The sequence below is a fragment of the Scyliorhinus torazame genome, chromosome 5, assembly GCF_047496885.1.
Source record: "Scyliorhinus torazame isolate Kashiwa2021f chromosome 5, sScyTor2.1, whole genome shotgun sequence".
Classification (NCBI taxonomy): Eukaryota; Metazoa; Chordata; class Chondrichthyes; order Carcharhiniformes; family Scyliorhinidae; genus Scyliorhinus; species Scyliorhinus torazame.
The window spans coordinates 108,594,377-108,612,350 of record NC_092711.1 but is presented as its reverse complement, the minus strand read 5'-3'; the positions used below and the strand labels follow the sequence as shown (position 1 = coordinate 108,612,350).

Genomic DNA, 17,974 nt, shown 5'->3' with positions numbered 1-17,974 from the left:
TCAATTTCTAATTTTTTTTTTGCAGATATCAATCATCTGCAATAATTTGTTTAGTTTAACTGAAGTGTGTTGAGAATGTGGAACTCGTGACAAAAGGTCATGTTTGAGCAGGAAACCGATTAGTAAAGTAACAGCATTAAATTATCGTCACCATTGAGAGTGGAAAGGGATTCACATTGTCATACCATTTACTGATGCAGTAGCAGAGCCACACCTGTAGAGACCATTCAGATACTTCACGGGTGTGTAGTTAGGTGTGACCCAGGAACAGGGATTTCCTCAGTTCTCCCACCTGTCCCCAGTTTCAACATTTCCAAGGATTTAAAATACAATCTGTGCATTCTTACTGGCAAGACATGGTTCAAATGTGTATGGGGAAGGAACTCCTTGTTCACTCCACTGCTGAGTCTCCAGTGAGTTCATATGTAACTTTCTTGACTTTTCATTTGTTAATCACACCCGGGATAGAACTAGAACAAAGAACAAAGAACAAAACAGGCCCTTCGGCCCTTCAAGCCTGCACCAACCATGGTACCCGCCTAAACTAAAACCCTTTGCACTTACGAAGTCTGTATCCTTCCATTCCCACCCTATTCATATCTTTGTCTAGATGCCCCTCAAATGCTGCTATCATACCTGCTCCTACCACCTACCCGGGCAGTGCATTCCATATAGTACCGGAGTAACTATAACTATAGGTTCCCTACTCGTATTCCAACTATACAACTCATCAGACTCATTTGATTCTTCCCAACTTCCTTCTCTTCATGAACCTCTGAAGGTGAAACATGATTTATATGTCACAACCTAATCTTTCCACTATGAAACATCTTAGAACATAGAACATACAGTGCAGATGGAGGCCATTTGGCCCATCGAGTCTGTACCGACCCACTGAAGCCCTTTCTTCCACCCTATCCCCATAACCCAATAACCCCTCCTAACATTTTTTGGTCACTGAGGGAAATTTACCATGGCCAATCCACCTAACCTACACGTCTTTGGACTGTGGGAGGAAAAAGGAGCACCCAGAGTAAACCCACGTAGACACAGGGAGAATGTGCAGACTCCGCACAGACAGTGACCAAGCAGGGAATCGAACCTGGGACCCTGGCGCTGTGAAGCCACAGTGCTATCCACTTGTGCTACCGTGTTCTTGCCCGTGTTCTTAACAAAATATGTGCCAGCCCACATATTTTCATGACGCTTCCTGGTAGCCACTTCAAACACTTGTCATACTCTTTCAAACTTAACTTTCTAGTTCAACTTCATACTTGTTTCTCTCACTGTTGCTTCACAGCTCCAGGGTCCAAGGTTCGATTCCCGGCTTGGGGACTCTCTGTGCGGAGTTTGTACGTTCTCCCCGTGTTTGCGCGGGTTTCCTCCAGGTGCTCCAGTTTCCTCCCACAGGTCCTGAAAGATGCGCTGTTAGGTAATTTGGACATTCTGAATTCTCCTTCCGGGAACCCGAACAGGCGCCGGAATGTGGCGACTAGGGGCTTTTCACAGTTACTTCATTACAGTGTTAATGTAAGCCTACTTATGACAATAAAGATTATTATTATTATTGTATTTACCACCCGATGTGTGAAAAAATATGGTTCAAGGACTGTGGTCTTCGGTTCAAATATCAATTGATCTAATAATTGGATATCTTGGTGTGGTGTTTCAATCAAAATTGAATCAGAAACAACCCAGCATTCATTACTGTGCAGAATGTGCTCTATCCTCGCCAGAGAAATGGCGTGCGCAAGCGCAGTAGCAAATTGTGAATTGAGCATGTGCTGTGCTGCCCTGGGCTGTGCTGCAGCTGTGGAGACAGTAAGAAGTCTTACAACACCAGGTTAAAGTCCAACAGGTTTGTTTCGAATCACTAGCTTTTGGAGCACTGCTCCTTCCTCACCGAAAGCTAGTGACATCGAAACAAACCTGTTGGACTTTAACCTGGTGTTGTAAGACTTCTTACTGTGCTCAGCCCAGTCCAACGCCTGCATCTCCACATCGCAGCTGTGGAGAGATAGTGATGAGGTCTCCACAAATGATGAGAAACGGCAAGTTTTGGGAAGGTAATGGAGGCGGAAGAGTGGGTGGGAAGGCTTTGTAATTTCACAGTGGAAACGTTCAACCCATAGTAAGACCATCCCGGTCCTGATTTTGCATCGTTGGGAAGTAATTTTGGTGCTGCATTTCCCCTGCAAGGCCCCAGTTAATGGGCGCCATGTTTATGTGGGCCAAGGGGAACAATGGCGCATGCGCGCCCGCCATCTTTAACCAGGGCAACGAGCAGCAGTGCGCGTGCGCGGCGAGAATGTTGTGGAATGGGACTTCCGGAGACGGCGGGCGGGAGGCGGCCGCACAATGGAGAGCTCCCGCTCGGGAACGGCAATTTCGGGGCTTTAAGCCCGGTCCCAGGGTCCACGGAGGCGGCAGAAGCAGGGAGAAGGCACGGAGGAGGCACTGAAAAGACACAGGAGGGAAAAAAACCCCAAAGAAAAATGTCGAGGATGAGCAAAAAAACGGCCGAAAAAAAACCAGCTGGAGGTCCGTCGGGGAGTGGAAAGGTCACCGCGGGGTCACCAGGAAAAATGGAGGCTGGAGCACCAGGGGAGGCCGCACTGCTTACGGCTGAAGAAATAACCAAGGTGATGGCTGCGGAATTTGAAAAGCAGTTGGCGCAGCTTGCGAAATGCATGGAGACGGTGAGGAAGGAGATGAGGGAGGTTTTGAGTGTGCTGGTGGAGGAGGCGGTTTCCCCGGTGAGGACGGAGGTGGTGAGCGCAGTGGCGGAGGTGCGAGAGCAAGGGGAGGCGCTGAAGGAAGTGAAGGAGACGTTATTGCAGCACGGTGATCAACTTGCCTCGATGCGGAAGGTGATGGATACTAACAAGGATCTGCGAGGAAAAATGGAAGACCTGGAAAATAGATCCAGGCGACAGAACTTGAGGATTGTGGGGCTGCCCGAAGGAGTTGAAGGACCGAAGCCGACTGAGTATTTTGCCGCGATGCTGGCAAAACTACTGGGGGAGGGGGAGGACCCCTCCCGATATGAACTGGATCGGGCTCATCGGTCATGGAGGCCTGTACCAAAGGTGAGTGAGCCGCCAATGACAGTGACTCTGTGCTTCCGTAGGTACAGGGTGAAGGAGAAGGTCCTGAGCTGGGCCAAGCACAAGCAGGTGGTGCAGTGGGCTGGAGCTGGTATACGTGTATACCAGGACTTTACGGTGGAGCTGGCAAGGAGGCGGGCTGCCTTCAACCGGGTGAAGAGGGCACTGTACATTAGCAAGGTGCGGTGCGGTATTGTACATCCAGCGAAGCTGAGGGTGACTTACAAGCTCAGGGACTTTTATTTTGGAACGGCAGAAGCAGCGGAGGAGTTTGCGAAAGCAGAAGGACTGTGGCAGAACTGACAAATTGAGGAATGGCCATGTGCCGATGTAACCTCATGACTGTATTTTCTTCATTTTTGTATCACTGCGCGCGGGTGTAGAGATTAAAGGAGCCAAGGTGGTATATATTTGGACAAGGGAAGGGACGGGACTTTCACTCGAAATGAGAGTTCTTTGGGGTGTAGATGGATAGGCGGGGTTTGTGAGCTAAAAGGGGATCTTTGGGCTTTCCTGGGGCCGGGCAAGTGGGAAAGGGACCCGGGCGGGGGCCTCCACACTGGCCGGTGTGTGCCGGTTTTGTCATTTGTTTATGTAAACATGCGGGTTGAGGTTTGGGGGTTGGTGGGTAGATGGGATCGTTGTTGTTATTATGGGGATTGACATATCTCGCTGATTATTGTTTATTGTTGATGGATGTAAATGTGGGAGAAAATGTGAAAATGGAGGAGAATAAAAAAAAATTTTTTTTAAAAGAGTATGTTGTGGAATTCTATCCTGGACTGACAGTGAAGGATTGTGGAAACGCCTTTTACAGGGGATTAGAAGGGGAAGATTTACACACAGCAAACATAAACCAAGAGAAATGTTTGTCTCTTCTCAATTTTTATTCCTGGATTGACAGATATTCCTTTTTTTATGGGACATCAGAAGAGCGGAATTTGAAGGAAATTCAGGGGTTATTGGGTTACGGGGATAGGGTGGAAGTGAGGGCTTAAGTGGGTCGGTGCAGACTCGATGCACCAAATGGTCTCCTTCTGCACTGTATGTTCTATGAAATAGGGAACAACAATGTCATGGAGTGATTTGAAAAGAACAATGAGAATTCAAATAAAAATAGAAAACTCGAGATAAACTCAGCAGATCCGACAGCATCTGTGAAACGAAAAACACGCTTAATGTTTCGAGTCCATAAGTCCCTTCCCAGAACTGAGAATTTTAAACTGAGTTGATTCAGTCAGTTCCTTTTCACAACCTGCCTTTGTGTTTTTGTAGGTTCTCTCTCACTCTCTTTAGTTTTAAATCAATTTCACAGGGTGTTCGAAGGGGAGGATTTGAAGTCGTGCAACTCAAACCAAACATCACATCAGGATCTGACAGTCACCCAATTTATCGCAACCTGAATATCGAAATTTGAACATGGAAGGAAAAAGTATTGTTCACTCGGAGTATCGACAAAGTTGCAGCCAAGCATCTGGCCTGTCGGAACATAAACTCAGTCACACTGGGGAGAAGCCATGGAAATGTGAGGATTGCGGGAAAGGATTTAATTACCCATCAGAGCTGGAAACTCATCAGCACAATCACACTGGAGAAAAACCATTTACTTGCTCCCAGTGTGGGAAGGGATTCACTCAGTCATCCACCCTGCTGAAACATGAGCAAGTTCACACTGATGAGAGACATTTTAAATGCCCAGACTGTGGTAAATGCTTTAAAAGTTCTGGGAACCTGATAACCCATCAAAGTGTTCACACTGACGTGAGGCAGTTCACATGCGTTCATTGTGGGGCTGGATTCAGACAAGCATGTCACCTCACTGTACACCAGCAAGTTCACACGATTGAGAGGCTATTCACCTGCTCCCAATGTGGGAAGCGGTTCGCTCGGTCATCCCACCTGCTCACACACCAGCACACTCACACTGGGGAGAGGACATTCACCTGTTCTGAGTGTGGGAAGGGGTTTACTCAGTCAACTGATCTGCAGTCACACCAGCTAGTTCACACTGATGAGAGACCTTTTAAATGTCCAGATTGCGGGAAGTGCTTTAAAAGTTCAATGGGAACTGGTGCGCCATCAACGTGTTCACACTGACGAGAGACCGTTCAGGTGCTCTCACTGCGGGACTGGGTTCAGGCAAGCCTGTCATCTCACTGCACACCAGCGAATCCACACTGGAGTGAAGGCATTCACCTGTTTCGAGTGTGGGAAGGGATTCATCAATGCATCCAACCTGCTGACACACCAGCGTGTCCACACTGGGGAGAGGCCGTTCACTTGCTACGATTGTGGAAAGGGCTTCATTAATTCATCCCACCTGCAGACACACCAGCGGGTCCACAAAGGGGAGAGGCCATTCACCTGCTCCAAATGTGGGAAGGGATTCATTACTTCACCCCACCTGCTGACACACCAGCAGGTTCACACTGGGGAGAGGCCGTTCACCTGCTGTGTGTGTGGGAAGAGTTTCACTCAGTCATCCACTCTGCTAAGACACCAACGAGTCCACAATAAACTACAATGATTGGATTTTGCTGATAATTACATCCCAGACTCCACATGTTCATTTGATTGCATTTCTGCTGATGTTCATAAGCTCCATCCCATTCTCAGGTCTTGCTATTGTGGAAAAAAAGTCAAATAAACCAGGTTTTAGTGAAATATACAGTGTGTCTGGTGTTTCTAATATCTCAAACAAGTTAGCTCCTTTTGAAGAGCTCGCATCTCCCTGTCTCCTACATCCTCAAATCCAACAACTGCGAGGAGCTCATAGAGTTTCTTCTCACAAAGACTGAGACAATCCGATCTTCGAAGATGTAACAAGCATTTGTATATTTAGATCTTGTAGATGTCGTAAATCTGGACTTCTGGAAGGCATTTGATAAGATGCTGCACAGAAGGTTAATTCACAAGGAGAGATCACATGGGATTTGGGGTAATTTATTAGCTTAGATAGAAGACTGGCTAACGGACAGGAGACAGAGAGTCAGGATAAATGGGTCTTTTTCTGGATGGCAAGATGTAACTAGTGGGGTGCCACTGAGTTTGGTCCTTGGGCCCCAACTATTCACAATCTATATTAACAACTTAGATAGAAGGTTCTAAAGCCAAATTTGCAGATGACACAAAAATAGAACATAGAACATACAGTGCAGAAGGAGGCCATTCGGCCCATCAAGTCTGCACCGACCCTCATTAAGCCCTCACTTCCACCCTATCCCCGTAACCCAATAACCCCATCTAACCTTTTTGGACACCAAGGGCAATTTATCATGGCCAATCCCCCTAACCTGCACATCTTTGGACTGTGGGAGAAAACTAGAGCACACAGAGGAAACCCACGCAGACACAGGGAGAACGCGCAGACTCCGCACAGACAGTGACCCAGCAGGGAATCGAACCTGGGACCCTGGCGCTGTGAAGCCACAGTGCTATCCACTTGTGCTACAGTGCTGCCCAAATAGGTGAGACAGTAAGTTTTAATAAGGAAATAAGAACCTTACAAATGGACATAGATAGGTTAGGAGAATAGGCCAAAATGTGGCAGGTGGAGTTTAACATAGATAAGTGTGAGGTCATGCATTTAGGTCGAAAAAATGGAAAGGCAACTTATTATCTAAATGGTTAGAGACGTTGGGGTGCTCCAATGCAGACAGATCTGGGTGTCCTTGTGCATGAGTCACAGAAAACGAACATGTAGGTGCAGCAGATATTAAGGAAAGCAAATGGAATGTTGGCATTTATAGCAAAAGGAATTGAGTCCAAAGGTAAGGAAGTGTTGTTGCAACTATGCAAGGCATTGGTATGACCACACCTGGAGCATTGTGCATAATTTTGGTCCCCTTATTTTTTGGAAAGATGTAGTGGCATTGGAGGCAGTTCAGAGGAGGTTCACTAGATTTATTCCAGAGACGAGGGGGATGTCGTATGAAGAGAAATTGAACAGTTTAGGCCTATACTCTCTAGAGTTTAGAATAATGAGGGGAGATCAAATCGAGGTGTACAAGATGCTAAAAATATGGATAAAGTAGATGTGGAGCAGATGGTTCCTCTTGTGGGGCATTCTAAAACGAGAGGTCATAATCTTAGAATAAGAGGTAGCAAATTTCAAACAGATTTGAGGAGAAACTACTTCTCCCAAAGGGTTGTGAATCTGTGGAATTTGCTACCCCAGAGTGCCGTGGGCAGTGGATGCAGGGACAGTGAGTAAATTTAAGGAAGAGTTAGACAGATTTTTAATTGGTAATGGGCGAATGGCCTAATTCTGCTCCTGTATGTAATGAATTTATGAAGAGGCATCTGGATGGATACATGGGGCGGGATTCTCCCATCCCGCGGCAGAGTGTCCACGCCGTCGTAAACACCGTTGTGTTTTACGGCGGCGTGAACGGGCCGTTGCCAGGAGTAATTCTGGCCCCGACAGGTGGCCAGCCCAGCGCTGGAGTGGTTCACGCCGCTCCAGCTGCCGGTCCCGGTGCGAACTGTGCCCCGCGGTGGCCTCTTTCAATGCTGTGGTCCCGACGCAACATGGCACAGGAGTACAGGGGCTGGCATGGAAGAAATGAGCCCCTCTCCACCCTCCACACTGAGCTCCACCGGCTGTGAGCAGATGTGGACAGCACTGGTGGGATTCAGCGTTTTCACTACGGCTGCTCGGCCCATCCCGGGCTGAGAATCGGCAGGCCGACCGCGTAGAGCCGGTGCTAATGTCGAACCACGCCGGTGCCAATGGCGCCGATTATCGGCTCTGCGGAGAATCACGTGCTGGCGTTCGTGGGGGGGGGGGGGGGGGGCGTGGCCCGGTCGTGGGGATTCTCCGGTCTGGCCCAGGGCTGGAAGAATCCCGCTCAGGATAAGGGACAAAATCAGGTAAGGGCAGAAGCATATTTTTTAGTTAGGGCATCATGATTGGCACAGGCTTGGAGTGCCGAAGGACCTGTCCCTGTGCTGTACTTTTCTTTGTTCTGGATTGTGGTGTCTGCCCTGGTATTCATGTGACTGAACAGATCTTTAAACACAAGGGGCAGGGCGTCCCGTGAGGTCGTGGATCCGGAGGGCAGGATTTGTTTATTTTTCTTTCTTTCTCTGCTTCACAAATAAGACCTTGGGTCTCAAAGGGTAATGCACTTTGATGGACAGGTTGTCTGTATTCTGAACAATGGGTAACAAGCTCCGCCCAGTCATTCAAAACATTGCCCCCAAGAAAGATGGCGATCGCGCATGCGTCTTGTTGCATGTTGTCCCCAATAAAGATGGTGACCGTTAACGCAGGCTGAACATGAGGCGCTGCGGCCCCGTTCGTGGTAAATGGACCCGGTTTGTCCGCTTTTTTGCCTTTCGGTTTACACAACATGTTTGAGAAATCTCCGATCCTTCTCACCTTCCGTACCAATATTCTCTCTTCGCGTCTGCGGATTCGCCAGAGAAGTGCCTGTTAATCGCCATTACTTGCAGTGCGCATGCTTTAGTTGCGTCCCTCATTCACTCTGATTGGTTGGAGGACCGGCCACTCCCGCCCGCTCTCCCTATTGGTTCGGAGCTGCCGTCAATCACCTCCGGGGCATTGAGAGCGAGAGCATGCGCAGTCCGGCTGCGGGGCTCAATATTAGCGCGCAGGCGCAGCGTCAAAGAGCTTGGAGTATGCGCAGTGCGATTGATGCCTCGGGCCTTGTTTGTGCCTAAGATGTGGAGTCAGCGGGTGGGAGGAATTGGACTTTGTGGATCCGCAAACCCTTCACAATCATTGTCTGTGCTGAGAGTGGAGACATGAAATGGTGGGGATAGTGAGAAGGGTTTGGATTTCAGCCCAGGAAGGAGGGAGAGTGTGTGGGACGGGGATTGACAGATTTCGGGGAACAAGAGAAGGAAAAATGTTCCAGAGAAACGAGAATTGTCTGTTCAGAATAGTTTTGCTTTTCCAGGGTATTAGAAGAGGAGGATTTACAGACTGAAATTCACATCAAGATCTGACACAGCCACCTGATTCATCAGGACATAAATACTGTTGTCATTTACAGTGGGAGGAGAAATGTTTGTTCTGTCTTTGAATGAAAATTTCAAACCTCAGTGTGACTGGGAAAGCACCAAGACACACACACATTGAGTGAGAGTGTTTCAGTGAACTGACTGTGGAAAGAGCTCTCACAGCCTGAAAAAACATCACCATTCACAGTGGGGAGAAACCGTACATGAGCTCTGTGTGTGAATGAAGCTTCAACTGATTGTACAAACTGGAGAGACACAAGGATACCAACACCATGGAGAAACATTGGAAATGTGGGGACTGTGGGAAGGGATTCAATTATCCATCCCGGCTGGAAACTCATCGACGCAGTCACGTTAGGGCTAACAAAATGAAGAAACCATGGATATGCGATGATTGTGGTAAAGGATTCAATTATCCATACCTGCTGGAATACCATCGACAGAGTCACACTGGGAAGAAGCCATTCATCTGTTCCGAGTGTGGGAAGGGATTCACAACATCATCCCACCTGCTGTCACACCAGCGTATTCACACAGAGGAGAGACCGTTCAGCTGCTTTACCTGTGGAACGAGGTTCTCATGTTCATCCAACCTCAATGCACATCAACGAGTTCACACTGGGGGGAAGTCGTTCACCTGTTCCTTGTGTGGGAAGAATTTCGCTGGTCCATCCGGTCTTTGGTCACACCAGCAAATTCACAGAGGGGTGAAGCCGTTCACCTGTTCTGTGTGTGGGAAGGGCTTCACTCTGTCATCCAACCTGCTGTCACACCAGAGAATTCATACTGAGGAGAGGCCGTTCAGTTGCACTTCCTGTGGAAAGAGGTTCAGGTCTTCATCCAACCTCCATGCACACAAGCGGGTTCACACTGGAGAGAGGCCATTCACCTGCTCCATGTGTGGGAATGAATTCACTAATTCATCCAGCCTCCAGTCACACCAGCGAATTCACACAGAGGAGAAGCCATTCATTTGCACATACTGTGGAAAGAGTTTCAGGCAGTTATCAATCCTCACTGCACATCAGTGCACTCACACTGGAGAGAGACCATTCACTTGCTCCGAGTGTGGGAAGGGATTTACTCAGTCTGGCAGCCTGCATTTACACAAGCGCACTCACACCGGGGAAAGGCCGTTCACCTGCTCTGAGTGTGGGAAGGGATACACTCGGTCATCCCACCTGCTGACACACCAGCGAGTTCACAACTGTCTGCAGGGTTTAGATTCTGCTGTTAAGCACATCCAGGATTGATAATCTGACAATATTTGGTTTGTTTCTGCTGACATTAACAATCCCTATAACTGGCTGGAGTTTAATATTCTGGATCTGTCACTGATTTTCAGGATGTGGAGATGCCGGCGTTGGACTGGGGTGAGCACAGTACGAAGTCTTACAACACCAGGTTAAAGTCCAACAGGTTTGTTTCGATGTCACTAGCTTTCGGAGCGCTGCTCCTTCCTCCGGTGAATGAAGAGGTCTGTTCCAGAAACACATATATAGACAAATTCAAAGATGCCAAACAATGCTAGGAATGCGAGCATTAGCAGGTGATTAAATCTTTACAGATCCAGAGATGGGGTAACCCCAGGTTAAAGAGGTGTGAATTGTCTCAAGCCAGGACAGTTGGTAGGATTTTGCAGGCCAGATGGTGGGGGATGAATGTAATGCGACATGAATCCCAGGTCCCGGTTGAGGCCGCACTCATGTGTGCGGAACTTGGCTATAAGTTCCTGGTACCCTGAGAGCCCCGCCCCTCATTCACTGATTGGTTGGAGGACAAGCTGTTTCCGTTAGTCATTTTGCTACCCCCTATTGGTCAGGAGCTGCCGTCAATCATTGCCTGGGCATTGTGAGGTGTCAGGTGAGAGGTCAGTGTTAGCACTGGGACTGCGGCGCCGAGGACCCAGGTTCGATCCGTGTGGAGTTTGCATATTCTCCCCGTGTCTGCGTGGGTCTGACCCTTGGCTATAAGCCCTGATTTTCAGGGCTGCAAAGTTCCATTTAAAGAGCACCATCTGTGATTTTTTTGCTTTAATTCAGGAACTTGTTGATAATAAATTTATGAACTTTTCCTTCAGCACAAAATGGATCTTTAGTGCAAACTCTACAATTCACTGTCTCTGGGTAAAGTTGAGCAAATGACCACAGGCTGACTGGTTGTGATTTAACCTGAGGCACACCTCTGGCGAGGAGCAAGGTTGAGAAGGCAGGCCTTCATGAATAGCCTTGACTGATGCCCTTGCTCTGCATTACAGACCAGCTGTCTAGCCAAGTGAGCTAAACTAGCAATACTATGGCTAAGATTCCACTGATTAACATCATCAATTCGAAACTGGTGATTAATCCTTGCTGACAATTCTTACTGACTGACACATTCTTCACAGTGACACCTCCACTATCAAAGTAAATTCTCAAGGAACTTAAAAGAACTTAAAGTCACTTATGAGCACTGAAATTAAAATTGCTGAAAAGAGAAATGTTGCTGAAGCTTTTCATTTTGTACTTATCAGGACAAACAGAAAAATGCCAAATTTCAAATGATCACAATTAATACAACAGGCGTCAAGAGGGCTGATTGGTTTGCAAGTGCACTCTGATTGGCTGAAACATTGATGTTGAGAAATCAACAGAAAACTACAGGTTCCTTGAGCTTCCGAGTAATTCAAAAAAAGTTGCAAGTCTTGATCATATTCCAGAGAACTGGTGCCTGCATATGAAAGTATGTCGCTTTTAGCAAAATAAAATTAGTCCTGTTACGAGCTGGACTGATTATCTTAAATTGATTGTCAGTGTAGCTATTAGCGCACTTAGGATTGTTCAGATCAATGGCAATTTTTATTGCGCTTTAAAAAAATAACTTTGGAGAACCCAAAGTTTTCCAATTAAGGGGCAATTTAACATGGCCAATTCACCTACCTTGCACATCTTTTTGGGTTGTGGGGGTCAGACCCACACAGACACGGGGAGAATATGCAAACTCCACACGGATCGAACCCGGGTCCTCGGCGCCGCAGTCCCAGTGCTAACACTGACCTCTCACCTGACACCTCACAATGCCCAGGCAATGATTGACGGCAGCTCCTGACCAATAGGGGGTAGCAAAATGACTAACGGAAACAGCTTGTCCTCCAACCAATCAGTGAATGAGGGGCGGGGCTCTCAGGGTACCAGATCTGCAGAGAAGCGACCACACAGGCGCACGTGCCAACTCAAAAAAAGGTTTCTCCCCTCAATTTCTAACCTGGATGCATCGTAATGATTTTTGTAAACCGAGATTACAGCTATTGGGTAAAAATTAAACAGATTGGGCCTTATTTTCTTGAAAAAACAAATAATTGAGTAGTGACCTGATACAAAGCTTTAAAACGATCTGTGAGTTGGACAGGGGAGAGGTGGAGCGGATGCTGCCAATTGTAAAGGAGTCGCAAACTGGGAGCCAGGAATAAACATGGGCGGCACAGTGGTTAGCACTGAGAAACGGTGCGGGATTCGTCGGTTTCGTGCTTAACACCGAGGAGGCTGACAAGCACTGTTGCTTCACAGCGCCAGGGTCCCAGGTTAAATTCCTGCTTGGGTCACTGTGTGGAGTCTGCATGTTCTCCCCGTGTCGGTGTGGGTTTCCTCCGAATGCTCGGGTTTCCTCTCACAAGTCCTGAAAGATGTGTTTGTTGGATGAATTGGACATTGTGAATTTTCCCTCTGTGAACCTGAACAGGTGCCGGAGTGTGGTGACTAGGGGTTTTTCACAGTCACTTCATTGCATAAGCCTACTTGTGATAATAAAGATTATTATTATTGTAAACTAGGTCATAAATACAAGAGAGTTACTAATAAGTCCAAGAGGGAGATATAGACACATTTCTTCATTCACTGGATTAGAATGTGCAACTTGTTACCAGGGAAGGAGTTGTGGAAAGTGCTGGGATATTTCCAAAAGGAAATGGGACAAGCACATGAGAAAAGGGAATGGAAAGATCAGCTGACAGGCTGAGATGAGGTGGATAGAATGGAAGGAGATGTGTCGAGTATAATCAGCAGCAGAACAGTTGGACCAACTGGCCTGTTCATTGTAGAGTCTAAGTAATTCAATGTAAACTTCATTTACACAATATGAGGATTGCAGATGGGAAATTCAAACCAAACATCATGTAAGTCCTGACAGTCTATCGATTCATCAGGAGTTGAAAATCACGGCCTTTCAATGTGGAAGGAGAAATGTTTGTCCTGACTAAAAGAAAAGATTGCAAACATCAGTGCGACTGGAAAAGCACTGAGGCACATACACACTGAGTGATTATTCCAGCGAACTGACTGTGCAAAGAACTTTAACCAGCCACAGAGTCTGAAAACATATTGCACCATTTACATCAGGAAGAGACCGTACTCAGGCTGTGTGTGGACCAGGCTTCACATCAGGAAGTGACCGTACTCAGGCTGTGTGTGTGGACCAGGCTTCACATCAGGAAGAGACCGTACTCAGGCTGTGTGTGTGGACCAGGTTTCACATCAGGAAGAGACCGTACTCAGGCTGTGTGTGTGGCCCAGGCTCCACATCAGGAAGTGACCGTACTCAGGCTGTGTGTGTGGACCAGGTTTCACTCAGGAAGAGACCGTACTCAGGCTGTGTGTGTGGATCAGGTTTCACATCAGGAAGAGACCGTACTCAGGCTGTGTGTGTGGACCAGGCTCCACATCAGGAAGTGACCGTACTCAGGCTGTGTGTGTGGACCAGGCTTCACATCAGGAAGAGACCGTACTCAGGCTGTGTGTGTGGACCAGGTTTCACATCAGGAAGTGACCGTACTCAGGCTGTGTGTGTGGACCAGGTTTCACATCAGGAAGAGACCGTACTCAGGCTGTGTGTGTGGCCCAGGCTCCACATCAGGAAGAGACCGTACTCAGGCTGTGTGTGTGGACCAGGTTTCACATCAGGAAGTGACTGTACTCAGGCTGTGTGTGTGGACCAGGCTTCACATCAGGAAGTGACCGTACTCAGGCTGTGTGTGTGGACCAGGCTTCACATCTGGAAGAGACCGTACTCAGGCTGTGTGTGTGGACCAGGTTTCACACCAGGAAGTGACCGTACTCAGGCTGTGTGTGTGGACCAGGTTTCACATCAGGAAGAGACCGTACTCAGGCTGTGTGTGTGGCCCAGGCTCCACATCAGGAAGAGACCGTACTCAGGCTGTGTGTGTGGACCAGGTTTCACATCAGGAAGTGACTGTACCCAGGCTGTGTGTGTGGACCAGGCTCCACATCAGGAAGAGACCGTACTCAGGCTGTGTGTGTGGGGACCAGGCTCCACATCAGGAAGAGACCGTACTCAGGCTGTGTGTGTGGACCAGGTTTCACATCAGGAAGAGACCGTACTCAGGCTGTGTGTGTGGACCAGGCTCCACATCAGGAAGTGACCGTACTCAGGCTGTGTGTGTGGACCAGGCTTCACATCAGGAAGAGACCGTACTCAGGCTGTGTGTGTGGACCAGGTTTCACACCAGGAAGAGACCGTACTCAGGCTGTGTGTGTGGCCCAGGCTCTACATCAGGAAGTGACCCTACTCAGGCTGTGTGTGTGGACCAGGTTTCACATCAGGAAGAGACCGTACTCAGGCTGTGTGTGTGGACCAGGTTTCACAGCAGGAAGTGACCGTGCTCAGGCTGTGTGTGTGGACCAGGCTTCACATCAGGAAGAGACTGTACTCGGGCTGTGTGTGTGGACCAGGTTTCACATCAGGAAGAGACCGTACTCGGGCTGTGTGTGTGGACCAGGTTTCACATCAGGAAGTGACCGTACTCAGGCTGTGTGTGTGGACCAGGCTCCACATCAGGAAGTGACCGTACTCAGGCTGTGTGTGTGGACCAGGCTCCACATCAGGAAGGGACCGTACTCAGGCTGTTAGTGAGGACCAGGTTTCACATGAGGACGTGACCGTACTCAGGCTGTGTGTGTGGACCAGGTTTCACATCAGGAAGAGGCCGTACTCAGGCTGTGTGTAGAGACCAGGTTTCACATCAGGAAGTGACCGTACTCAGGCTGTGTGTGTGGACCAGGTTTCACATCAGGAAGTGACCGTACTCAGGCTGTGTGTGTGGACCAGGCTTCACATCAGGAAGAGACCGTACTCAGGCTGTGTGTGTGGACCAGGTTTCACATCAGGAAGTGACCGTACTCAGGCTGTGTGTGTGGACCAGGCTTCACATCAGGAAGAGACCGTACTCAGGCTGTGTGTGAGGACCAGGTTTCACATGAGGACGTGACCGTACTCAGGCTGTGTGTGGACCAGGTTTCACATCAGGAAGTGACCGTACTCAGGCTATGTGTGTGGACCAGGTTTCACATCAGGAAGTGACCGTACTCAGGCTGTGTGTGTGGACCAGGCTTCACATCAGGAAGAGACCGTACTCAGGCTGTGTGTGTGGACCAGGCTTCAACTCACCATCCAACACAGACAGACAGAAGGACACCGGCACCATGGAGAAACCGTGGAAATGTGGGGACTGTGGGAAAGGATTCAATTCTCTATCTGAAGTGGAACCAGGCCAGGACCAGAGTAGCAGGTTTATGAGAATAACATAATCTCCAAGTTCCCCCCCAACTCATACACTGTCCTGACTTCTCTGATATCTAGTGCTGCATGAACAGAAATTTCCTCCAATTAAATATTGGAAAGACTGAAGCCATTGTCTTCAGTTCCTGCTTCAACCCTGGCTGCCAACTCCATCCCTTTCCCCAGCAACTTTCTGAAGCTGAATAGAATGGTTGAGAGCCTTGGTGTCATATCTGACCAGAGATGGGTCTTCCGGTTGGGGCTATGCCTGGGTAGGTCGCACGTTCGGCAGCTCCCGCCGTGAACGGACTTTTGGGCCCTTCTATGGAGCCCCAGCGGCACTTGGACGACGATTCCCGGTGTGGGAAGGCAGCAGTGAGGTTCCCCCAGCACTGTATGGAGTGGACCAGGAGCGGAGTGGTCAAAAAAGTGGCATTCGAGAAGAGAGGAGAACGGGTGAGAAAAAGCAAGATGGTGGCGGGCGGAGACCAGGCAGCATGGGCTCAGTGGTCTCGGGAGCCGCAAGAGTTTCGGAGAAGCTGCTTTGCGGAATTGAAGGCGGAGATGTTGGCCCCGATGAGGTTGTCGATTGAAAGGCTGGTGGAGACCCAGAGGATGCAGGGGACAGCGATTAAGGAGGTGCAGCAAAAGGCCTCCGAGGACGAGATCCTGGGCCTGGCGGTGAAAGTGGAGGCGCACGAGGCGTTGCATAAAAAAATGGCAGGAGAAATTTGAGGATCTGGAGAACAGGTCGAGGAGGAAGAATCTGCGGATTCTGGGTCTCCCTGAAGGTGTGGAGGGGTTGGATGCTGGGGCGTATGTGGCTACGATGCTGGGTACGCTGATGGGTGCGGGAGCCTTCCCGAGGCCCCTGGAGCTGGATGGGGCGCACAGAGTCCTGGCGAGGAGGCCGAGGGTGAATGAGCCGCCGAGGGCTGTGGTGGTGAGGTTTCACCGTTTCACCGACAGGGAGTGTGTCTTGAGATGGGCGAAGAAGGAGCGGAGCAGCAGGTGGGAGAATGCTGAAATCCGCATTTACCAGGACTGGAGTGCAGAGCTGGCCAAGAACAGGGCAGGATTCAACCGGGCCAAGGCGGTTCTCCACGGAAAGGGGGTGAAGTTCAGCCTGTTGCAGCCAGCGCAGCTATGGGTCACGTATCAGGACCGACACCACTACTTTGATACACCGGTCGAGGCGTGGACCTTTATCAAAGATGAGAAGCTGGACTCAAATTAGTGGTTTGTAGCATGCTATGGGGGATGTTGGGGAGTGGGAGGTGGCGATATTTGTGTTTTTTCTGTATGTGTGCTGGTTTGGGAAGGGTTGTTCCCCGCGTTCAATCGGGAGGGGGCGTTCCCCGCGTTCGATGGGGGTGGGGGGGGGAGTGTGTGCTGGAGGCCCTGGGCCTTTGGGGAATGGGGCGAGGTTGCAAGAGAAAGGAGCTGCGCCATAGGGGGCGAGGTCGGCCCAGGCAGGGATCGTAGGCTTTTACCCACGGAAAGGGGGGGCGGGGCCTGATGCGGGGGGGCGTCACTGGACTGGAGTACACATTGGTTTGTAGGGGGAGTGGAGGGGGGGACTTGGGCCGCCCCTTTGGTGGGGGACTTTGAGGGGGAATCCAACAGGAGGATCGGTGGCAGAGGCGTGAGTGGCCGGGGTCAGCAGGAGTCAGCTGACTTATGGGAGTGCAGTGGGGGGAGCAGGGGGGTTAAGCAATTGCTTGGCTGGGGGATGGGGGCGGTTGGTGGGGGGGGTGACTGGGTTGCTGCTGTACTGACTGAGGGCGAGCTGGAGGTAAGAGGGAGAGTCGGGGCAGGGAGCCTCCGCCTGGGGGGGCTGAAGAGTGCCGGAGGCGTGGGCACGTGGCCGGCCTAAAAGAGGAGATGGCTAGTTGGCAGGGGGGGGGGGGGTGGTGGTCATCCGAGGGGGGTAGTCCCCCGATCCGACTGATCACGTGGAACGTGAGAGGCTTGAATGGGCCGGTCAAGAGGGCCCGGGTGTTTGCGCACTTAAAGGGACTAAAGGCAGACGTAGCCATGTTACAGGAGATGCACCTGAAGGTTGCGGATCAGACCAGGCTGAGGAAGGGATGGGTGGGGCAGGTCTTTCATTCTGGGCTGGATGCGAAGAACAGGGGGGGTCGCAATCTTGGTGAGCAAATGGGTGACTTTTGAGGCGGCGGGTATTGTGGCGAATAAGGGGGGCCGATATGTGATGGTGAGTGGTAGGCTGCAGGGGGCTCGGGTGGTGCTGGTGAATGTGTATGCTCCGAACTGGGACGATGCAGGGTTCATGAAGCGCATGCTGAGCCGGATTCCAGATCTGGAGG

General features: G+C 49.8%; 2 protein-coding genes across 2 annotated transcripts in view; one reads left to right on the top strand and one right to left on the bottom strand.

Moving 5' to 3' along the window:
* Positions 1-17,974, bottom strand: part of LOC140419375 (uncharacterized) — a 107,496-nt gene that overhangs the window by 6,966 nt on the left and 82,556 nt on the right. The window lies entirely within an intron of this gene.
* LOC140419370 (uncharacterized) lies at positions 8,784-11,168 on the top strand. Its single transcript, XM_072503243.1, has one exon. The coding sequence runs from the start codon at positions 9,368-9,370 to the stop codon at positions 10,346-10,348; it is 981 nt and encodes a 326-aa protein (XP_072359344.1). The 5' UTR covers positions 8,784-9,367; the 3' UTR covers positions 10,349-11,168.

Bases quoted from the DNA above. Each gene is read 5' to 3' on its own strand.
- LOC140419370 (XM_072503243.1), top strand. From the start codon at position 9,368: ATGGAGAAACATTGGAAATGTGGGGACTGTGGGAAGGGATTCAATTAT.